The sequence below is a fragment of the Mustelus asterias genome, unplaced genomic scaffold (genome assembly GCF_964213995.1).
Source record: "Mustelus asterias unplaced genomic scaffold, sMusAst1.hap1.1 HAP1_SCAFFOLD_1697, whole genome shotgun sequence".
NCBI classification, from domain to species: domain Eukaryota; kingdom Metazoa; phylum Chordata; class Chondrichthyes; order Carcharhiniformes; family Triakidae; genus Mustelus; species Mustelus asterias.
Window position 1 is genome coordinate 50157 of NW_027591642.1, and position 24886 is coordinate 75042.

Here is a 24886-nt window from a genome sequence, read left to right on the forward strand (position 1 = left end):
GTGAATCTTCGCTGGACTCCCTCAATAGCAAGAATGTCCTTCCTCAGACTAGGAGGCCAAAACTGCACAAAATACTCATGGTGTGGCCTCACCAAAGCCCTGTATAACTGCAGCAAGACATCTTTACTCCTATATTCAAATCCTCTTACTATAAAGGCCAACATGCCAATTATCTTTCCTCACAGCCTGCAGTACCGGCATGCCAACCTTCAGTGACTGTTCCACCATGACACCCAGGTCACATTGCACTTCCGCTTTTCCTAAACTGCCACCATTCAGATAATAATCTGCCTTCCTATTTTTCCCAAAGTGGATAACCTCACATTTATCCACATTATATTGCATTTGCTATGTATTTGCCCACTCAGCCAGCCTGTCCAAGTCACCCTGCAGCCTCTTAGCACCCTCCTCACAGTACACACTGCCACCCAGCTTAGTGTCGCCTGCAAGTTTGGAGATATTGCATTCAACTCCTTTGTGTATATTGTGAATAACTGGGGTCTCAGCACTGAACCCTGTGGAACTCCTCTAATCACTGCGTAAAGGACCCATTTATCCCCACTCTCTGCTTCCAGTCTACCAGCCAGTTCTCTATCCACGTCAATACATTACCCCCAATATCATGAGCTTTAATTTTGCTCACTAATCTCTTGTGTGGGGCCTTGTCAAAAGCTTTTTGAAAGTCCACATGCACAACATCCACTGGTTCACCCTTGTCCACTCTACTGGCCGCATCCTCAAAAAATTCCAGAAGATTTATCAAGCATGATTTCCGTTTAGTGAACCCATGCTGACTTGGACTGATCCTGTCACTGCTTTCCAAATGCTCAGTTATTGCATCCTTAATTGACTCTAGCATTTCCCCCACCAATGATGTCAGGCTAATCGATCTACAATATCTGGTTTTCTCTCTCCTTTTTTAAAAAGTGGGGTTACATTAGCTATCCTCCAATCCACTGGAACTCTTCCAGACTGTATAGAATGCTGGAAAATGATCAATGCGTCCACCATTTCTTGGGCCACTTCCTTAAGTACTCTGGGATGCAGAGCATCAGGCTTTGGGGACTAATCAGGTTTTAAACCCAGCAATTTCCTGACTAATAAGGATTTCTTTTAGTTCCTCCTTCATGCTAGACCCTCTGCCCCCTAGTCTTTTTGGATTAGATTTTTCTGAAAGGTTTTTTGTGTCCTCCTTGAAGAAGACAGGTCCAAAATATTTTTCAGCTGGTCATCGCTTTGTTGCCCATTATGAATTCCCCTGATTCTAATTGTAAGGGACCCACATTTGTCTTCACCAGTCTTTTTCTCTTCACATATCTTATAGATGTTTTTGCAGCTAGTTATGTTTTCTGCAAGCCTCTCATTCTATTTTCCCCATCTGAATTAAACCCTTTGTCCTCCTCTGCTGGCTTTTAAATTTTTCCCCAGGTTTGCTGCTTTTTCTGGCCAATTTATATGGCTCCTCTTTGGCTTTAACACTACCCCTGATTCCCCTTGTTAGCCATGGATGAGCCACCTTCCCCATTTTACTCTTACGACAGACAGGGATGTACAGTTGTTGAATTTCATTCATGTGTTCTTTAAATGTTTGCTATTGCCTATCCATTGTCAACCCATCAAGTATCCTTTGCCAGCTTATCCTTGTCAGTGCACATCTTATACCATCAAAGTTAGCTTTCCTCAAGTTCACGACCCTAGTCTCAGACTTAACTGTGTCACTCTCCATCTTCATGAAGAATTCTACCATACTCTTCCCCAAAGGATCTGGCACCACAAGGTTGCTAATTAATACTCATTACAAAATACCCAGTCTCGGATGGCCTGCTCTCTAGTTGGTTCCTCGAGATATTGGTTGAGAACACCATCCCTTATATATTCCAAGAGATCCTGCTCCATCACATTGATGGTGAGCCCAATCAACATGCAAACTGAAGTCACCCTAATAACTGCTGTACCCTGACTGCACGCATCTCTAATTTCCTGCTTGATGCCATCCCCAACCTCACGACTACTATTTGGTGGTCTATACACAACTACCATTAGCGTTTTTTGTCCTTTGCTATTCTGCAGCTCTACCCATACAGATAGCATATCGTCCAGGCTAATGTCCTTCCTTACTATTGCATTCATCTCCTCCAACCAGCAACGCTACCCTCCCCCCTTTTCCTTTCCGTCTATCTTTCCTGAATATTGAATACCCCTGAACGTCGAGTTCCCATCCCTGGTCACCCTGGAGCCAGGTCTCCGTGATCCCAATTACACATATCCGTTAATGAGTATCTGTGCAGTTAATTTATCCACCTTATTACAAACGCTCCTCTCATTGAGACACAGAGCCTTCGGGCTTGTTTTTTTGGCACTTATTACTCTCAGAATTATGATGTAATGTGATGCTTTTTGATTTTTGTCTTTGGCTTCTCTGGCTTCCACTTTTTCCCTTACTGTCTTTTGTTTCTGTCCCCACTTTACTTCCCTCTGACTTGCTGCATCGGTTCCCATCTTCCTGCCATATTAGTTTAAACCCTCCCCAATAGCACTAGCAAATAATCCCCCTAGGATATTGGTTCCAATTCTGCCCAGGTGCAGATTTGTACTGGTCCCACCTCCCCTAGAACCGGTTCCAATGTCCCAGGAATTTGAATCCCTCCCTCTTACACCATCACTCAAGCCACATATTCATTTTAGCTATCCTGATATTCCTACTCTGACTAGCACATGGCCCTGGCAGCAATCCTGATATTACTACCTTTGAGGTCCTACTTTTTAGTTTAACTCCCAAATCCCTAAATTCAGCTTGCAGGGCCTCATCCCGTTTTAGCTATATCGTTGGTGCTATATCGTGACAGCTGGCTGTTCACCCCCCCCCACCCCCACACCACCACCAGGCCGCTTTGAGACATCCTTGACCCTTGTACCAGGGAGGCAACATAGCATCTTGGAGTCTCATTTGCGTCCGCAGAAATGTCTGTTTATTCCCCTTACAATTGAATCCCCTATCACTATAGCTCTGCCACACTCTTTCCTGCCCTCTTGTGCAGAGCCAGCCATGATGCCATGAACCTGGCTGCTGACACCTTCCCCTGGTGAGCCATCTCCCCCAACAGTATCCAGATGGTATATCTGTTTTGGAGGGAGATGACTGCAGGGGACTCCTGCACTGCATTCCTACTCTTCCTCTGTCTGGTAGTCACCCATTTCGTATCTCCCCCAGTAATTGTTATCTGCGGAGTGACCAACTCATTGAACGTGCTATCCACAACTTCCTCAGCATCGCAGAAGCTTCAAAGTGAATCCATCTGCAACTCCACAGCTGTCAAGTGGTCAAACAGGAGCTGTAGTTGGACACACCTCTTGCACATGAAGGAAGCAGGGACACCGGAAAGGTTCCCAAATTCCCCACATTGCACAAGAAGAGCATGACATGTCAGGGATCTCCTGCCATGACTGAATCCTTAAGTTAACTTACAACAACAATGCCAAGAGAAAAAAAAAGAGAAAAATTACTTAATCACTAACCAATCATTTACCTGCTGACTGTGACATCACAGTACGATTTCTTTCTATCTCTCACCAGCCCTCGAGTCTCCCTTGCAGGTCCACCTCTCCACTCCTCTCGAAGATGAACACCTCTTCCCCCTCAGCACCGAATTCCTACTCGGCTCCAAATTCCTGATACCCTCACTCTGGCTGAATCTCACTCAGGCTGCAGACTCTCTGCCACCGGCGAATGCAAGCTCACTGGTCCATTGGCCATGCTAAATTCTCCATCAGTGTATTGGAACAGATGTCGGAGTGTGTTGACTAGGGGATTTTCACCTAACTTCATTGCAGTGTTCGTGTAAACCTACTTGTGATACTAAATAAAAATTCCTAATTTCTGGTATTACAAGAGCTATACAGGGTGGTTAGTACTGCTGCCTCAGCGCCTGGGACCCAGGTTTGATTCTGGCCCTGGGTCACCATCTACGTAGAGGTTTCCCTGTGTCTGTATGTGTTTCCTCCGGTTTCCTCCCACACTACAAAGATGTGTGGGTTAGGTTGATTGGCCATAATACATCGCCCCTTAGTGTCAGGGGGACTAGAAGTGTAAATGTGGTGTTATGGGGATAGGATCTGGGTGGGATAGTGCAGGCTCTATGGGGCAAATGGCCTCCTTCTGCACTGTAGATTCTATGATCACACAGGCCATATGGTCCAACTATCTATGATGGTGTTTACACTCGAGTCTCCTGCTATTCTACTTACCTCATCTCAGCCTTTCAACATAACTTCCTATTTATTTTTCACTCAATCTCATTTAGTTTTTTTGAAAGCATCTTAAGGATTCCCCTCAATTACTTCCTGCGATAGCAAACTCCAGATTTCAACCACAGAATAAAGAAACTTGACAACTCATTTCCCCATTCGATTCATTAATTATCTTGTATTCATGACCCCTTTGGATTGTTCCATAAATGGAAATATTTTCTCCACACCCATCCTGTCCAACCTTATAGTTTTAAAGACCCCTATCAGGTTACCTCTTAAGTCTTATCTTTTTCTTTAAAAAGTCCCAATTTCTCCCTTCCTCTCAGTTCTAATACCATCCATATAAATCATTCTGGTACTTTCTCCAGTGCATGTCCTTTCTATAGTGAGGTGTGCACAATACTCTGGAAGTGCCGGCTCAGCACTGTCCCATATAGGTTTATTTGGAATTCTATACCCCGAAAAATAAGGCTTTATTCCAAGATAGAATTTTGAATTGCATTGCTGACCTGCAATGGTGTTCCAAATGATTTGTTCACTGCATCCTGAAGTCCCCTTTCTCCAACCCTATTCAGTTTCTTATTTTCATAAGATCATAAAGAATGGAAGTAGTAGTCCATTATGATGCCTTCTCCACCATTCAGTAAGATCAGGGAAACACGACTGAGGCCTTAACTCCACTTTTGTTAGGCACAGATGTTTCTGTATTTCCTACCAAAGTGCATTATTTCACATTTCTCCACATTAAAGTTCATTTTTCACTTAACTGTCTCAATATCAACGTTTACAGATGATGCCAAACAGAGATATAGCTACACGGAGGAAGAACTGTTCAATCTGCTAATTTTCTAATGTCTTGCATTATGTTGCATTCCTCAGTGTTAACTATATTTCTCAGTCTGGCATCATCTGCAAATGCTGATATTGAGAAACTGGCGCTCAAGTCAAAATCATTGGCCTGAGTTTTGCATTCGTAACAGCAAAATTGTTAGTGCTTGCCGTTATTACCACTGTAAAACTGACAGCAATTTCTGGCATCTGCAAATGCGTGGTTAAACAAGGAAATCCATATGTTGTTCTCAGTACACCATTGGAGTCTCCAGAGGGCTATCTTCAGAAGGCACTTGAACCAATGCGAACTTGCCCTTTTATACTTTAACATAGTGTGAAAACCACCCTAAACAGCTACGCATTGAATGAGGTGAAACTGAGTTTTTAAACTGAAGAAAACTTCTTGGACCTTGAGAAACTCATTTTATATTTATAGAAGATCAAATTTATACATGACAAAAAGTCCATAACCTTAATATATTTTAACATTGATATTTCTGCTGCTATCTCATTTCCACATACATGTCCCAATCTTTATTTTGCGAACTGTAAAATTTATTTAAAAAGTGAAGGATATCCAGTGGAGTTAACTGCTTAGGTTAAAGGCAAAGTGATCAATGTGAATGCTAGAAATCGGAAATAAAAACAAGTGCTAGAAAAATCAGCAGGTCTGGCAGCACTTGTGGAAAGGGGAAAAACAGAGTTAATGTTTCGAGTCAGGCATGACTCTTCTACTGAATGATTTTGTTTTTATTTGCTTCCATGTTTGCTGTCCGGGAGTTCTTCAATGTGACTGCCTGCTTGAAGACATTCATGTTGCTGAATGTGTGGAAATCTCCTGGATTTGACTTCAGAATGAAACTGTTTGCAAAGGAGCAATCCACACCACACAGATGGCTAGATCTTTGTGAGCAGCTTTCTCTGAGGTCAGTGGCAAGTTCTCACATCACTACTAACCACAAAATCTGAACCATTAATGTAAATTATGAACAGTGGTTCCAGCACTTTCTATCTTCTTGTTTGGATGACTGTCCATTTCCCCTCCCTACTCTCAGGCTTTTTTTTTTAGCTAATTTACTATCCATGATATCTGGGCCGTCCGAAGCAGAATTTAATTTCACTACAATCTGTAACCTCATGGTCCAGCATATACCTCACTCTACCTTCACTATCACACCCAGCAAACAACATTGGTTCAGTGAAAAGTGTAGAACAGCGGGTTAGAAGTTGCACCTGGCGTAGTGGAAAAAGAAGCAGCAATGTGGTGAAGCTAAAACATAGGATTGCAAACATGCTTAAGAATGGAAGCAGCGTGCTATTAATCAGAGCAAAATGATCCGAACACCAGGAGATTCGATCAAAACTCTGCAGTTGGGCAACAGATATGACAAGGTAGACCAGGCCCAGTCGACTGTGTGAAGTCCACCTCGGTAACATCTGTCAGACAGACTAGTCAAGCAACATCCTGACAATCACAGAATCATACCTTATAGCCAATGCTCCAGGCACTCCATCACCATTCAGGGGTATGTCCTGTCCCACCAGCAGGGCAGATCAACCAGAGGTAGCAGCAAGGAATACACACAGTCAGGAGGGAGTGGCTCTGGAAGTTTTCAACATTTACATTACTTTTTTTATTCACTCTTGGGATGTAAACATTGCTGGCAGTGCCAATATTTACTGCCCAACCATTGAGCTACCTTCTTGAACCGTTGCAGCTTATGATGCTGTTGGGATGGTAGATCCAAGATTTTGACCCTACAACAGTGAAGAAATAGCGATATAGTTCTAAGTCAGGAGATTGTGTGGAGGGGAACTTGCAGCTGGTGGTGTTCCCGTGCTTCTGATGCCCTTGTTCAAGGTGACAGAGTAAGAGTTTTAACAACACCAGGTTAAAGTCCAACAGGTTTATTTGGTAGCAAACACCATTAGCTTTCGGAGCGCTGCTCCTTCGTCAGATGGAGTGGAAATGCAAGCTGTGGGGGTTACTGATAATGTGACCCCCACAGCTTGCCTCCTGGACTTGCAGGTTGTCCTGTCTGGAGACAATACACATCTCTTTAACCTGTGCTTAATGCTCCCTCCACCTACATTGTCGGTATCTTTAAGATCTGGCTGGCTGTAGGGATTCGCATTCTAATCAGTATTCTGTAACTTGATTTTTGTGTCTCTGTGCCCTGTTTGAGAGCACATTTCCACTCCATCTGACGAAGGAGCAGCGCTCCGAAAGCTAATGGTGTTTGCTACCAAATAAACCTGTCGGACTTTAACCTGGTGTTGTTAAAACTCTTACTGTGTTCACCCCAGTCCAACGCCGGCATCTCCACATCAAGGTGACAGAGTCATAGGTTTGGAAGATGCTCTGGAAGAGCTTTGGCGAGGTGCTGTAATGCATCCTGCAGAGGGTAGACACTGCTGTCACTGTGTGCCAGTGGTGGACAGGGTGCCAATTCAGTGGTGAAAACAGATTATTGCGGATGCCGGACTTAAAAACAGAAAATTCTGGAAAATCTCAGCGGGTCTGGCACCATCTGTAGAGCGAGAACAGAGTTAAGCATTGAGTCTGGGTGACCCTTCCTCAGTAGGTTGGTTTGTCCAGGATATTGTCAACCTTCTTGAATGTTGTTGGAGTTGCACCCATCCAAGTGGACAGTATTCCGTCACACCCCTGACTTGCAGATTTGCCATAATCAGCCCAGGCCTGAAGGTTGTCTAGGTCTTGTTATAGAGTCATAGAGGTTTACTGCATGGAAACAGGCCCTTCGGCCCAACTTGTCCATGCCGCCCTTTTTAAATCCCGAAGTAAGAATGTCTTAAATAAATTTGTATATAATATACAGAGTTGAGCAACAGTGCTGGTCATGACGTGGAGATGCTGGCGTTGGACTGGACTTCTAACAGTGCTAGTGTTATGGATTCCCTCCTAATGCACCACCCAAGTGGACATCATGTCCATGAACCAAGATGTATGATTTGACTAACTTGCTGAGACAGTTGCACCTAAACCTGATCTGATCTTTGCTCGATGTCTCCATTTCAGCAAGCATTCAACTGAGGATGATACTATAAAAACCCTAAGGGTGTCTCAATTGAAATCAGCTAACACAGCAGAAAATATATCAAATCTGAGCTACTTCAGTTGCATCAGGGAGTTGGGGTATTTAGATTTTCAAAAAGCAATAAAATGATTGAGGCAAAGCATGTGGGTATGGACTGCTTCAACATCTGAGAAGTCATGAATGCTATTGAACACTATAAAATCATCAGCGGACATCCTGACTTTATTTCGCGTATAGGTCACTGAAATAGCTGAAGATGGTTGGGCCTTAGATACGAGGCTGAGGAATTTGTGTAGTGCTGAGTTCAGACTGAGGTGATTAGCCTCCAACAAACAGAAGCACCTTTCTTTGTGCTCGGTATGACTCCAATCCAGTGGACAGCACCCCCTCCAGTCTTTGTGGCAGTACCATCGTGGTAAATGGGATATATTCAGATTAGATCCAGCAGCACCCCAAAACTTTGCATCTACAAAGTGTTGCAGGCCATCAGCAGAATTATATGTCACCTTAATCCGTAATTTCATGTACCAACTTGTCCTTTACATTAACACCAAGTCAAAAGGAAAAACCATGGTTCAAAGAGGGGTGCAGGAGAATATTCTTGGAGCAGCACCAAGCAGACTTAAAAATGAGTTACCAACCTGGTGAGGCTACAACACAAACATAAAAATGCTAAACAACAGATGCAGCATTCTATAGACAAAGCCAAGGAATTCCACAAGCATGGGATCAGATTAAAGTTTTGCATTCCTGCTCCACAAGTTGTGGGGGGGGGGGGCAGCAGACAATAGGAAATGGAGGTTCCATGAAAATCCCAATTTTCATCATGGCAGAGCCCAGTACTGAATGCAAAACACAAGACAAACTAAGTGCGGTTAGTAATGAGGATCAGAGGGTACAGCAGGATATAGATCAGTTGGAGACTTGGGTGGAAACATGGCAGGTGGAGTTTAATCTGGACAAATGTGAGGTAATGCATTTTGGAAGGTCTACAGATAGGAAACATACAGTAAATGGTAGAACCCTTTGGAGTATTGATAGGCAAAGGGATCTGGGTGTACAGGTACACAGGTCACTGAAAGTGGCAATGCAGGTGGAGAAGGTAGTCAAGAAGGCATACGGCATGCTTGCCTTCGTCGGTCGGGGCACTGAGTTTAAAAATTGGCAAGTCATGTTGCAGCTTTATAGAACCTTCGTTCGGCCGCACTTGGAATATAGTGTTCAATTCTGGTCGCCACACTACCAGAAGGATGTGGAGGCTTTGGAGAGGGTACAGAAAAGATTTACCAGGATGTTGCCTGGTCTGGAGGGCATTAGCTATGAAGAGAAGTTGGAGAAACTTGGTCTGTTCTCACTGGAATAACAGAGGTTGAGGGACGACCTGAAAGAAGTCTACAAGGTTATGAGAGGCATGGACAGAGTGGATAGTCAGAAGCTTTTTCCCAGGGTGGAAGAGTCAATTACCAGGAGGCACAGGTGCAAGGGGCAAGGTTTAAAGGAGATGTACGAGGCAGATCTTTTACACAGAGGGTGGGGGGTGCCCGGAACTCGTTGCCGTGCGGGGGGGGGGGTTAGTGGAGGCGGATACGGTAGTGACTTTTAAGTGGCGTCTTGACAAATACATGAATAGGGATGGGGATAGAGGGATATGGTCCCCGGAAGGGTAGGGGGTTTTAGTTCAGTCGGGCAGCATGGTCGGTGCAGGCTCGGAGGGCCTGTTCATGTGCTGTAATTTTCTTTGTTCTCTTTGTTCTAAGTGGATGGTCCATTTCAGCCTTCTACTCAAGTCCCTACTATCTCACAAGCTCATCTTCAGCCAGTTCTATTCATTTCACCTGCTTCCAAAAAAATGACTGAGCACATTGGATACAGCAAGTTAGAGGCTTTGGCAACAACACTGTACTGAAGGCTTGTCCTTCAGAGTGAGTTGAGCTGCAAGCCAAGCTTTTTCACAACTACAATACTGGCATCCACCAACAAAATGGAAAATCACCCAAAGCATGCCTTGTCCAAAAGAAAAAGGACAAATCCAATCAGGCAAATTACCATCCCATCTGCCTGCTGTTCATCAGCAAAGTGATCAAAATCATTGTTAACAGTACTATCATGCGTTACTTATTCATTAATAACCCACTCACTGTTGCTTATCCGTGCCTCTGACAAATCTGCACAACTAAGCCCGCGGATTGTCAGCTAAGATGACTTTATGGCACTTATTTCATGTTCCTACCCCAGTGATGGGCAACTGAGGCTAGTGAGTGGGCTGCATGAGTGGCCCTTCTGCATCTCAGTGGGCCTGAAAAGTTAAAGCAGGCTTGTTCACTAGCCATGACAAGGTTAAATACATGCCAAATATTTCATAATGAGTTCTAGAAAATGCTTAATCATTTATATATTAATGGAACTATTAACGTCAAATGGTTAAAACAAAAGAAATATTTACCCTTTGGATGCAGAACACGGCTCTCACAGTTAATGCTGTGTGCAATCAGCATGCACCTCACGTCACTTGCTCATGTTTTATATGCACATCACTTCAGTCAAACTGGCACAAAAACATTGCGGAATGTGGTAACTCTGCGCGATGGCAATGGTCAAAAATTGTCTATGGGTAGCACTCAGTACCCAGATGGGCCGCATGTGGCCACAGGTTGACCACTACTGTCCTATACTCAGACCTCAAGCTCATCACTAATGTGACATGCTGCAGCTATTTTCAGCTGATGAATGATGAGCAGGATTGAAGTAAAGTTTCACAAGGGGCTGTGAAAACCAAGTTGTGGATTTTATATTTAATCTTCTGAAAATCCCAGAAGTCCTCGGATGAAATGAGACTTTCTATTACATACTTCACTTTTAGCGATTCAACCAAAGTGTGTGTAGTGTTTCTATCCAAAAGGACATGCAGTTTCAGTGCCTGTATAGAAAGTGTCCCAGGACTTCACCATGTGACTAGAATCTGGAGCGCTTTTTTTCTGCTGAGCACCTATCTTAATTTGTGTGCTATGTAAAAACAATCCAGTACACTATCTTCTTTCGGTAGTTTTTTTTAAAATATGAAAAGGATGGTATGAGAAGGTTTGGTGAATAATTTCAAGACATTGGCATTTCACTTAAAGCTGTTTGGTGTGCTCTCAATAACAGGATCCATTGCAATCATAAGTAATGGTGTCATTACATCCATTAAGAAGTTTGTGAATTTATGACCAAATACCTGCTACAGATAATTTTGCACTGGCATAGCAACATAAGGGAGCTTAAGAGTTGCACTTTTGTGATACCAGGTACCACTACAAAAAAAAACACAAATCACTAATCTATTTTCTCCCATGACCTAACAGGAGAAAACATCCAAACATGTGAAACAGCTTCAGGCATTCACCATTGAAGTCACCAACTTTCACTCCTTTGTTAATAGTGGACGACAAACATGTATTAGATGTATTTCAAGGAGTTAGAGTAGTGGATGATTGCAGTGAGAACTCAGTCTTCAACATTACCTAGAGATATACTTGAAATAATGCACCAGACATCTAAAGTAAGCTCCAAAGCACATAGCTAAAACTCAATGGCTGCTATAATTGAAAAGCTTGCCTAGTCTTATCACCGGCAAAAAGATTAGACTCTAATTTACATACGTACTGACTACCCCTGGACGGAGAAGAATTTATAAAATGCGTACACGCAGGTTCTTTGGAACAATATGTTGACAGTCCAACTAGAGAGGGGGCTATACTGGACCTAGTACTAGGGAATGAGCCCGGTCAGGTCATCAAAGTTTCAGTGGGGGAACATGTGGCAAATAGTGACCACAATTCTGTAAACTTTAGGATAGTAATGGAAAAAGATGAGTGTTGTCCTATGGGTAAGGTGCTGAATTGGGGGAAGGCTAACTACAGCCGGATTAGGCAGGATTTGGTGGCTGTTGATTGGGCGAGGCTGTTTGAGGGTAAATCCACATCTGGCATGTGGGAGTTTTTTAAGGAACAGTTGATAGGACTGCAGGACAGGCCTGTAAAGAGGAAGGATAGGAAAGGTAGGATTAGAGAGCTGTGGATAACCAGTGAAATTGTGGGTCCAATCAAAAAGAAAAAAAAGAGGCATACATGAGGTCCAGGCAGCTAAAAACAGATGGAGCACTGGAGGAATACAGAGAAAGTAGAAAAGAACTCAAACAGGAAGTGAGAAGGGCAAAAAGGGGTCACGAAATGCCCTTGGCAGACAGGATTAAGGAGAATCCTAAGGCATTTTATACGTATGTTAGGAACAAGAGGGTTTTTAGAGAAAGAATTGTACCTCTCGGGGACAAAGGAGGGGAATTATGCTTAGAACCAAAGGAAGTAGGTGAGATCCTAAATGAATACTTTGCATCAGTTTTCACAAAGGAGAGGGACATGTTGACTGGTAGTGTCTCAGATGTGTTGATCCGTTAGAAAAAATCTCAATTACAAGGGAAGAAGTGTTAGGTTTTTTAGGAAACATTAAGACAGACAAATCCCCAGGGCCGGATGGCATCTATCCTAGACTCCTCAGGGAGACAAGAGATGAAATTGCTGGGCCTCTAACAGAAATCTTTGTCTCTTCGCTGGACACAGGTGAGGTCCCAGAGGATTGGAGGATAGCAAATGTGGTCCCGTTATTTAAGGGTAGCAAGGATAACCCGGGTAATTATAGGCTGGTGAGCTTGACGTCCGTGGTAGGGAAATTGTTGGAGAAGATTCTTAGAGATAGGATATATGCGCATTTAGAACTGAATAATCTCATTAGCGATAGACAGCATGGTTTTGTACGAGGGAGGTCATGCCTCTCAAATTTGCTTGAGTTTTTTGAGGAGGTGACAAAAACGATTGACGAGGGAAGGGCCATGGATGTCTTCTATATGGATTTTAGTAAAGCGTTTGACAAGGTCCCTCATGGCAGGCTGGTGCAAAAGGTTAAATCACACAGGATAAAAGGTGAGCTAGCTAGATGGGTGGAGAACTGGCTTAGCCATAGAAGACAGAGGGTAGCAGTGGAGGGGTCTTTTTCCGGTTGGAGGTCTGTGACTAGTGGAGTTCCGCAGGGCTCTGTACTGGGACCTCTGCTGTTTGTGATATATTTGGAGGAAGATGTAGCTGGTGTGATCAGTAAGTTTGCGGATGACACGAAGATTGCTGGAGTTGCGGATTGTGATGAACATTGTCAGAGAATACAGCAGGATATAGATAGGCTGGAACATTGGGCGGAGAAATGGCAGATGGAATTTAATCCAGATAAATGCGAAGTGATGCATTTCGGTAGATCTAATGTAAGGGGGAGCTATACAATAAATGGCAGAACCATCAGGAGTATAGACACAGAGGGACCTGGGTGTACAAGTCCACAGATCCTTAAAGGTGGCAGCACAGGTAGAGAGGGTGGTGAAGGCATATGGCATGCTTGCCTTTATTGGACGGGGCATAGAATATAAAAGTTGGCATATGATGTTGCGGCTGTATTGAACGTTGGTTCGGCCACATTTGGAATACTGCGTCCAGTTCTGGTCACCACACTACCAGAAGGACGTGGAGGCTTTGGAGAGAGCACAGAAAAGGTTTACCAGGATGTTGCCTGGTATGGAGGGTCTTAGCTAGGAGGAGAGATTGGGTAAACTGGGGATGTTCTCCCTGGAAAGACGGAGGATGAGGGGCGACCTAATAGAGGCGTATAAAATTATGAAGGGCACAGATAGGGTGAACAGTGGGAAGCTTTTTCCCGGGTCGGAGGTGACGAACACAAAGGGTCACAGGTTCAAGGTGAGGGGGGCAAGGCTCAACACAGATGTCAGGGGGACATATTTTACACAGAGGGTGATGGGGGCCTGGAATGCACTGCCAAGCAAGGTGATTGAGGCAGACACGCTGGGATCATTTAAGACTTATCTAGATAGCCACACGAACAGACTGGGAATAGAGGGATACAAACGAATGGTCGAGTTGGGCACATGAGTGGCGCAGGCTTGGCGGGCCGAAGGGCCTGTTCCTGTGCTGTATTGTTCTTTGTACACCTGCTGACTTATCAGGGGATCAGTGATGTAATCAATGTACCAGACCATTCTTTAGCTCTTCGCCCACCCAAAGTGGTCAACATATTATACCTACCTTGGATACCAGCAATTTCACACAGTCTACATGTCCCTCGTAGATTGCTGACAGAAGTGCTGTGTAACCATATTTATCTGGAGCCTGTGGATCAGAAACAGGAGGGATAAAACATTGTTAAAAAGTTGATAACTTATTAGTGCTACCAATGCAAGCAAAACTTTATAAGACTGCATAAATTGAAGGAAATCTTTTATACAGCTCTTGAAATGATTTGTTCTTGAATTGGTGTCCATCAGGAACTTTTCACTGTAAAATGTATACCTAAGTTTCAGAATTAAATCAGGACACTGTTCACACACTGAACAGAAATTGGGAACCTACTCCCATCAAATGACTGTACATGTTAGATCAACTGAAATTTTCAAGACTTAGATCAATGGATTCTTAACAGGAAAGGATGCGGAGAGGCAGCAAGTAAATGGAGATGAGGTCCAGATCACCTATAATCTAATTAACTGGTAGACTCAAGGGGCGAATAAAGAGAGGAAATGCTGGGGGCAGAAAGCTATCAGTTTAAGTCAACAATCTTTCATTGAAATTAGGTCATCGACTTGAGAAGTTAACTCTGTTTTTCTCTCTCTCCAGATGCTGCCTAATTGCTGAGTATTTGCAGCATTTCCTGTTTGGTTTCAGACCACTAGCATTTGCTGCAACTCACTTATGTTGAGGGGTGGAATTGCATACTCCTGTTCTTGCCTCTATTAGCAGTGAAGTAACTTCAGATTGTGTCACTGTTCGTAATTACAAGCTAGAATGTACTCTAGCCCATGATTTCCAACTTCAATTAGAAGATCAAAAAAATTAAGGGGGATCCCAAAAAGCTAATTGACAATATGTGCAACATTTAAATGGATGCGCAAATGAATAATATTGTTTTTAAAAAAACATTTGGTAGGCGTTGGGAAGAGAAAATTGATGATTTGGGGAGGCAGTGGCACAGTGATAATGTCACTGGACTTGTAATCCATTGGCCCAGGCTAATGCTCTGGGAACATGGGTTCAAATTTAAATTCAATTCATAAATCTGGAATTAAAAGCTAGTCTAATAATGATCACGATGTCAATTGTCGTTAAAAAACTACATCTGGTTCATTGATTTCCTTTAAGGAAGGAAATCTGCCATCCTTGCCTGGTCTGGTCGAAATGTGATTGTAGACTTACAGCAATGTGGTTGACTCCTAAAATGCCTTCTGAAATGGCCTAGCAAGCCATTCAGTTGTATCAAACTACCACAAAGTCAAAAGGAATGAAACTGGATGGGCCACCTGGCATCGGTTTACACACCAGAAACAACAATGGCAAACCCAGCTTTGTTGACCCTACAAAATTATCTTTATGAACATCTGGAGGCTTGTGCTAATATTGGGAAAACTGCTCGACAGACTAGTAAAGCAACAAACAGCCTGACAACGTATGTGAGGTAATGCATTTTGGAACGTCTAATACAGACAGGAAACATACAGTAAATGGCAGAACCCTTAAGGGTATTGATAGACAGAGGGATCTGGGTGTACAGATACACAGATCACAAAGTGGCAACGCAGGTGGAGAAGGTAGTCAAGGCGGCATGCTTGCCTTCATCAGCCGGGGTATTGAGTTTAAAAATTGGCCAGTCATGTTTTATAGAACCTTAGTTATGCCACACTTGGAATATAGTGTTCAATCTTGGTCGCCACACCACCAGAAGGATGGTGCATTAGCTATGAGGAGAGGTTGGAGAAATTTGGTTTGTTCTCATTGGAATGAAGGAGGTCGAGGGGCGACCTGATAGAAGTCTACAAGATTATGAGGGGCATGGATTGAGTGGATAGTCAGAAGCTTTTTCCCAGGGTGGAAGAGTCAACTACTAGGGGGCATAGGTTTAAGGTACGAGGGCAAGGTTTAAAGGAGATGTACAAGGCAAGTTTTTTTTAATACAGAAAGTGGTGGGTACTTGGAACTCGCTGCCGGGGGAGGTAGTGGAAGCAGATATGATAGTGACTTTTACGGGATGTATTGACAAATACATGGATAGGATGGGAATAGAGGGATATGGTCCCCGGAAGAGTAGGGGGTTTTAGTTCAGTCGGGCAGCATGGTTGGTGCAGGCTTGGAGGGCCGAAGCACCTGTTCCTGTGCTGTAATGTTCTTTTTTTTTGTATGCAAGGTATGATTCCGTGAGTATGAATGTTCAGACATCACCACTGTCCCACCAGCAGAACAGACCCACCCAGAAGTGGCAACACAGTGGTATATAGTCTGGAGGGAATTGCCCAGGGAGTCCTCAACATTGATTCCAGATCCCATGAAGTCTTGACATCAGGTCAAACATGGGGAAGGAATCCTCCTGCTGATCCCGAGGAGGAATTTCTTCAGCCAGAGGGTGGTGAATCTAAGCAATTCATTGCCACAGAAGGCCGTGGAGGCCAGGTCACTGAGTATATTTAAGACAGAGATAGATAGATTCTAGATTGTCTTAAGTTTAAGTTTATTTATTAGTGTCACAAATAAGCTTACATAAACACTGCAATGAAGTTACTGTGAAAAACCCCTAGTTGCCACACTCCGGCACCTGTTTGGGTACACGGATGGAGAATTTAGCATGGCCAATGCACCTAACCAGCATGTCTTTTGGACTATGGGAAGAAACTGGAACACCCGTAGGAAACTCACGCATACATGGGGAAAGCGGGCAGACTCCGCACCCAAGTCCGACTCGAACTGGGTCCCTAGCACTGAGGCAACAGTGCTAATGACTGTGCCACCTTGCCGAATGGTAAGGGGATCAAAGATTACTGGGAAAAGGCAGGAAAATGGGGTTGAGAAACTTATCAGCCATGACTGAATGGTGAAGCAGACTCGATGGGCCGTATGGCCTAGTTCTGCTCCTATATCTAATGGTTTTATGGATTACCACTTATCATGCATCCTAGGTGCTGGGTCAGTTCTCTTCCATGTTGAACATGGAAGAAGCACTGAGGGCAGCAAGGGCACAGAATGTACTCTGGACGGTTGCTTTGTTTCCAGTAGCACTACTATTGACTGAGCTGGCTGAGTCGTAAAACACAGCTGCTAGATTGAGTCTGTGGCAGGTGGCGAGAGAACCAAGATGCAGAAGCTATTTAATCATGTCCTCATCAATCTACCTGTCGCAGATCAATCTGCCCATGATTCAAACATGGACAAAAGAGGTGAATTCCAGAGGTGAGGTGAGAGTCAATGCGCTTAACATCAAGGCAGCATTTGACTGAGTGTGGCATCAAGGAACCCTAGCAAAACTGAAGTCGATGAGAGTCAGGGGGAAAACCCTCTGCTTGTTGGAGTTACACGCGGCATAAAGGAGGATGGTTGTGGTGGTTGGAGTCAATTAGCTCAATTTCAGAGTGCCACTGCAGAAATTTCTAAGGGTAGCACCCAAGGCCCATTTTCTGCTGCTTCATTAGTGACCTTCCCTCCATCAGAAGGTCAGAGTGGGGATTTTCACTACGACTACATAAGGTTCAGCACTATTCGCAATCCTCAGATACAAAAGCAGTCCCATGTCCAAATTCAGGATGACCTGAACAATATTCAGGCTTGGACTGACAAGTGACAAGTAACATTTACACTGCACAAGTGTCAGGCCATGACCATCTCCAACAAGATTGAATCTAACCATCACCCTTGACGTCCAATGGCATCATCATTGCTGAATCCTCCACTATCAAAACACCAACATCCGGGTTGGGGTGAGGTTGGGGGAGGGGGGGGGGGTTAGTACTCTCCACCTGCCTGGATGAGTGCAGCTCCAACAACACTCAAAGGAGCGCAACACCATCCTGCTTGATTGGCACCCCTTCTGCAAACATTCACTCCCTCCACCACCGACGCACAGTGGCAGCTGTGTGTTCCATCTACAAGGTGCACTGCAGGCACCTCTGTGGCCTCAGACATGAATCCAGGATGGTAAGCTGCCTCCCCAGTGCCAGGGTCAGGGATATCATGGAGTTGCTGCAGGACACTCTGGAGAGGGAGGGTAAACAGCCAGTGGTATCAACGACATAGATAAATAAAGTGATGAGGTCCTGAAAGCTGAATATAGGAAATTAGGAGATAAATTAAAATGCAGGACCTCAAATCTAATAACCTCAGGATTACTCCTAGTGCCCCACGCTAGCAAAAGCAGTAATAAGAGGATAGATCAGATGAAATGCATGGCTGGAGAAATGGTGTTCCAGGGAGGGGTTTAGATTCTTGAGGCATTGGAACCGGTTCTAGGGAAGGTGGGACCTGTACAAACCAGACAGGGCACATCTGGGACCAATATCTTCGTGGAGGCTTTTGGTAGTTCCATTTAGGGAGGTTTTAAACTATAGCAGGGGGATGGGAACCAAAGGGTAGACATAGATGGGTCAGATTCGTCAGGAAACGGGAGGTAGAACATTAATTAGTGATGTAGTCAGTGATTCGGAAAGACAAAAGAAACAATGGTTTAAAAAGCATCCCGCAAAGGAAATTGACAGGGTTCAGTTGTTTATACTTCAATGCAAGGAATATTACTGACAAGGCAGATGAACTAAGGGCAAAGATAGGGCACATGGCAGCACGATGTCAAAGCTATAATGGAAACCTGGATAAAGGAGGAGCAAAATTAGCTGCTCAATATCCCTGGTTATAGAGTTTTCAGGCAGGCTAGAGTGGGTGACAAAAAATGGGGGTGGGGAGTAGCATTATTGGTTAAAGAATCAATTACAGTTGTGAGAAGGGATGATATACTAGATGGCTTAACAAATGAGGCTTTATGGGTTGAGTTTAGGAATAAAAAAGAGGCAGTCACACTACTAGGAGTATACTACAAACTCCCAAACATAGATGTAGACAAATTTCTGCCTGCAGGAATAAGGAGACAATAATAGTAGGAGGTTTTAATTAACCCAATATCAACTGGGTTTCAAACAATTTAAGGGGCATTGAGGGTGAAAAATTCATGTACTGTATCCAGAAATTATTTATAAACTATATGTGACAATGCAGTTCTGGATTTAGTCTTGGGAAATGAAGATGGGCAAATGGGTGAAGTGACAGTGGAATGACCATATCGGGGATAGTGACCACAATTCGGTTAGATTTAGTATTATTATGGAAAAGGGTAGAGATAAATCAGGAGTAAAAGTTTTAATGTGGAGATGCCGGTGTTGGACTGGGCTAAACACAGCAAGAAGTCTCACAACACCAGGTTAAAGTCCAATAGGTTTATTTGGCAGCACAAGCTTTCGGAGCGCTGTCCCTTATTAGGTGAGTGGGAGTTGTGTTCACAAACAGAGCACATATAGAAACAAACTCAATTTACAAGATAATGGTTGGAATGCGAGTCTTAAAGAGTCTTGTGCTGCCAAATAAACCTGTTGGACGTTAACCTGGTGTTGAGAGACTTCTTACTGTAAAAGTTTTAAACCAGGGGAAGGCAAATTTTCCAAATCTAAGTGATTTGGTTGAGGTGGACTGGACAAGACTGCTAAAGGATAAATCAGTGGTAAACTAGTGGGAAACACTAATAATTGAGATCCTTAGGGTACAAAGCAGACATGCCCCTCCAAAAATATGATACTGCTAAATCTAGATTCTCATTGTGGCCTAGAAAAAGATTAAACAGAAAAAGAAAGCTTATTATAGTCACAAAAAACTCAATATTGCAAACGGCCTAGAGAAGTATACAAAATACAGGGATCAAGCAAAAAAAAAGGACAAAGAGGGCATGAAAAAAATAATAGTAAGCAAGATCAAGAAAAACCAAACACACTTTACCAGTATATAAAAGGAAAAAGGATAGTTAAGGAAAAAGTGGGAGCTATCAGAGAGGAAGAAGGGAATTTGTGTGATGTAGAGGACATGGGAAGAGTTTTAAATGATCTTATTGTTTCTGCATTCACAAAGGAAAGTAAAAATGTGGATATAGTAATCCAAGAGGTGCAGTGTGAAATATTGGATAAAGTCATAACGAGAGAGGAAGTGTTAGAGAAGTTGAAATCTTTCAGAGTGGATAAGTGACCAGGGCCAGATGGATTGTTCCCTAGAATGTTGAAGGACGTCAGGGAAGAAATAGCAGATCCTGTGAGGATTATTTTCCAATCTTCACTAGATACAGGCGAGTTGCTGGAGGTAGGCAACATGGCTTTGTTCAGGGAAGTTCATGCCTTTCAAATTTGATTGAAATATTTGAGGAAGTGACAAGGAGGATCGATGAGGGCAAGGCATTTGACAAGGTTCCACATGTAGACTGGTCAATAAAGAAAAATCCAATGGGATAAAGGGTAATGTGGCAAATTAGATCCAAAGTTGGCTCAGTAACAGGAAATAAATGGTAATGGATGGTGACTGCCCTTACGAATGGAAAGCTATTTCAAACAGGGCTCGGTGTGGAGACTCCTGCTGTTTGTTTTATATATTAACAATTTGGACTGGAATGTGGGGAGGGGGTGGGGGTGGGTCATAATTGGTAAGTTTGCAGATGACACAAGAATTGGCCTTCCAGTGGATAGTTGTAAGTTCCAAAATGATATAGATGGGTTGGAGGAGTGGGTAGGAAAGTGGTAGATGGAGTTCAACTCTGATACGTGTGAGGTAATGCATTTAGAGAGGTCAAACAATAAAAGGAAATACACAATAAATGGGAATATACTGAGAGGGATAGATGAAATGAGAGATCCTTGCGTGCAAGTGCACAGATCCCCAAAGGATTTGACTATCCAATGCACTCCTGGCTGGTCTCATTATTGCCATGGGTGGAATGGGAGGTCATCCAAAAGCCTGCAGCCTATTCCTTAACTTGCACCAAGTCCGATTTCCATGTCAACCCTGTGCTTGCTGACCTACATTGGCTCCCTGTCAAGCAAAATCTTGATTTCACAATTCTCACCCCTTCATGGCCATGCCCCTCCCAACCGTGACCTCCATTAGCCCCATAACGCAAGGTATCTGGGCTCATATGATTCTGGCCACTTGATCACTGATTTTAGTCACATCACTGTCAGTGGATGTGCCTTCAGTTGCCTAGATCGCAAGCTCTAGAATTTCCTAGACACTCCTTAAAACCCATCACGTTTGGTTATCTGACCTTCCATTTCTTTTGTGGCTTGGCATTTTATTTTGTTTCACAATCCTCCAGTGAAGCACCCATTAGTTACAATTTGCAACCTGAAAATGACATTTATTCCTACTGTTTTCTGTCCGTTAACCAATCTTCAATCCAGTCCCCTAACTCCATGAATCCTACACGTGCAATCTCATGTTCTACCTTATCAAAATTCGAAAAAGCAAATAATCTACATCCACCAGTTCTTCCTCATCTACCCTACTAATCACACATTCAGAAAAAAAATTAAGATTTGTCAAACAAAATTTCATCTTCATAAAACAGTGTTGACCCTCCCTAATCATATTGTGATATTCGAAGGCCCTGCTACCACCTCCTTAATAATAGATTCTACTCGTTACCCTATTGCTGATGTCAAGATAAATTGCCTATATAGCTTGATTTTCTCTCAACACCTTTCTTGAACAGCAATGTTAATTTTCCACTTTTGAATCCACGGGGGCTGTTCTAGAATTTAGGGAATTCTGGTAGATCTTTCATAGATTGTTTAGGGTGGATTGCTCACTGGGTGTTCGAATGATGAATAGAAGAATGATGTCCATATGACTATCCCTCATTCTAAAACAACTCGTTCACCAAACCTGAATAATAGCTATTTTAAAAGAAAGGCAAAGGAAGGAGTAGAGGAATGAGGCAGGCACAAGGGACTGCTATTACAATCAATTTCACTTAAATAAATAATAGATTAGAATAACAGAAAATTGACATATGCAAATACCATTTTTACTTTTGCCCGTGTTAATGAAAGAAACATTTAAATGATTTGCATTGGTCTAGCTCTATGCATTTAAATGTACTGCCTTGCTAAAAGCAAGCATGTTAAAATCTTTTTATCTAGGTGTGAAAATCAGCTAGTAACCCAGTGCAGTGATGTTTCCAAGACCTTTTCATCTCAGCAATTTTAGCTGTGAAAACTGCCTCATCAGGTGCTAATGCTTTATAATACATTCTACAAACTACAAGACACAATTAATTTACAAAAGATCAATTAACTGTTTTTTTAAAAAAAGTATTAATTCTTAACACAGGAAGAGGTGGCCATTCAGCCCCTCAGACCTCTACTTATATACAAATTCATGGCTAATCTATTTTAACTCAACTTATATCCTTTAGTTCCAAATCACCTAATACTCTTGCCTAACTAATATTCATCATCTTTAGTTTTGATTTTTTTTTTTTAAATCGACTAATCTCCAAAACTTTTTGGGGAAAGAGTTCCAGATTTTCCGTTACCCATTGTGTAAAGAGGCATATCCTGATGTCAACCCGGAAAGCCTTCTTTCTAATTTGAAATAATTCAGCATCATAATGTCAAAACAGTATATTCATCATGTCACCCCTTAGATAGGCTTGGAACGAAATGCTTAAAATTATATATTACAATGAGGCTCGTGCTGGCACTATCCCATTGTGTGTCTCTTACATTCAATGCAAATAAAGGTGACACTCCACACCGTAGAAATCATGACTCATCAGTTTGATTTGAAGCTGGCTGTGCTGTGTGTTGAATGAAACCTGCTTTAGCAAGCCAATGTACTATTTTGGCCTAACATAGCCTCCTATACAAAATCATAGACCTTATAGCAAAGGAAGCAGTCAGTCAGCACATCTCATCTATCATAGCTCTGATGTTGGAGCTGCCTACTCTAATCAGAACACAAGAAATAGGTGCTGGAATAGGGCATTTGGCCCTTTGAACCTGTTCCATCATTCAACAAGCGCATGGCTGATCATCTACCTCAATTCCACCTACCGGGTCATGCACACATTCTTCAATTCCCATAGTAGCCAAAAGATCTATTTGATCTCCGTCTTAAACACACTAAGTATTCACAGCTTACTGGGTACTGAATTTCAAAGATCACAACCCTTTTGAGTAAGGAAACACAAAATTAGCTGGTCTATAATTCTCTGATGCATCTACAAGCGTAATTCTTGGCACCTTCCAGCCTCTTCGGCAGCACAAAGCACATTTTCTAATCTACCATTTAGGCAGGCATCCGGGTGAGAAATTCAGAGGTGTTTGCCACAATTTTCTGGCTATCGAACCAAATGTGGACAATTGTGGACAACACACACCTAAATTTCTGATCATGTATGTGCTACTGGTGGGCAGACTCACAGCCGGCCTTAATTCCTGATCATAAACATCTTTGGAAAATTCTGGTTGCAACCTCCGTCAACTTCTATCCAAATTTCTGTGCTTGAGGTTGCATACAAGCTGGGCCTGGCAACTTGTTCAGTTAGTCCAAATAACTTTTTAAACATGCATTTTGAGAATGAAACCATGCTGTTATTAACATTATTGTGGACTACGTGGCCGTTTTATTGAACAATATCCAGTGTTCTTTTCAAAAGTCTGGGTGGAGAAAGTAGTCAGGAATGTGTGGTGAGGGATGTGAAGAAATCAAGGAAATTCCCAATCATGCAAAAATGCACATATATGTAAAACATTTAATGATATAAATGTCTGGCACGGTGTCTGTTTTAAATATATCTTACTTACATTAATCTCTGCTCCCATGTGAATCAGGAACTCCAGAACATCATGCTGACCACAATCTGCTGCAAAGTGAATGGCCTTCCGACCAGCTACTTCTACCTTGGTCACATCCATACCCTGAAGGAAGAAAATGCAAATAAAGTGGCATCAATATGAGCAGAAGCTAAATGCTCAGAATTCACAAATGCCATTCAAAAACATAACCACAACAACATGTAAAAAAACCCCCAGTAAACTGTATTACATTTCAGTTGATCAGTGAAATCAAATTGACTTAAATGGCTCAATGCGCATTAAAAAGCTTTAGACTAAGTTACAAGAGAGAGTAAATGCTGCACATTATAGAACAACATCTGCAAAATCAAAGGTATATCTTCAAAATAAACAATAAAATAATGGTTGTTGGAATTAAAATGTCCTTCTGGAGAGCTGGAAGATCCCTGCAGTAATAAATACTGCTGAGAAACTTCTCACCATTGACAGAATAGCTTCTGCTCAAGAAGTCATCCACAATAGCTGTAACCTAAATAATAGTCTCTTGTATCATAAAAACAATTTATAATGCCCCAGCCCAAGCTTTACCTCAATACATTCTTTGCTTTTATGCTCCCTCAACCTCAGTTCTAAGTGGCTTCTTAATTTTTGGTGATTTCAAGCTGCATCCCAGCTCCTTTTGCACCTTCTCCCCCAAATTCACTTCCCTCCGATCCTTCGTAAATCTCCATTTTAATCCCTACACATGCTCACTCTCAAACTCACCACTTAAAATCCCTCCAGTGCAGAAAAGAATCCATCCGGCCCATCAAGTCTGCACTAATTCTACAAAAGAGCATCCCACTCAGGCCTTGTCCTCTGTCCTACCCCCGTAATCCCACACATTTACCATGGCTCACCCACTTAACCTACACATCTTTGGAATGTGGGATGAAACTGGAGCACCCAGAGGAAACCCATGCAGACATGGGAAGAATGTGCAAACTCCCCAGTCACCCAAGGCTGGAATTGAACCTGG

General features: G+C 42.8%; 1 protein-coding gene across 2 annotated transcripts in view; it reads right to left on the reverse strand.

Moving 5' to 3' along the window:
- mtpn (myotrophin) overlaps positions 1-23990 on the reverse strand; it is a 36291-nt gene extending 12301 nt beyond the window's left edge. Inside the window, exons 1-3 of one of the 2 annotated variants that reach the window (XM_078206656.1) lie at positions 23878-23990; positions 14258-14341; positions 6566-6682 (exon numbers count right to left, since the gene is read on the reverse strand). In XM_078206656.1, coding sequence (XP_078062782.1) covers positions 6593-6682; positions 14258-14341; positions 23878-23988 — 285 coding nt within the window. In that variant the 5' untranslated portion in view covers positions 23989-23990 and the 3' untranslated portion in view covers positions 6566-6592. The remainder of the gene's footprint in view (positions 1-6565; positions 6683-14257; positions 14342-23877) is intronic. The other variant, XM_078206657.1, reaches the window with a different exon arrangement.
- Positions 23991-24886: the final 896 nt, after the last annotated feature.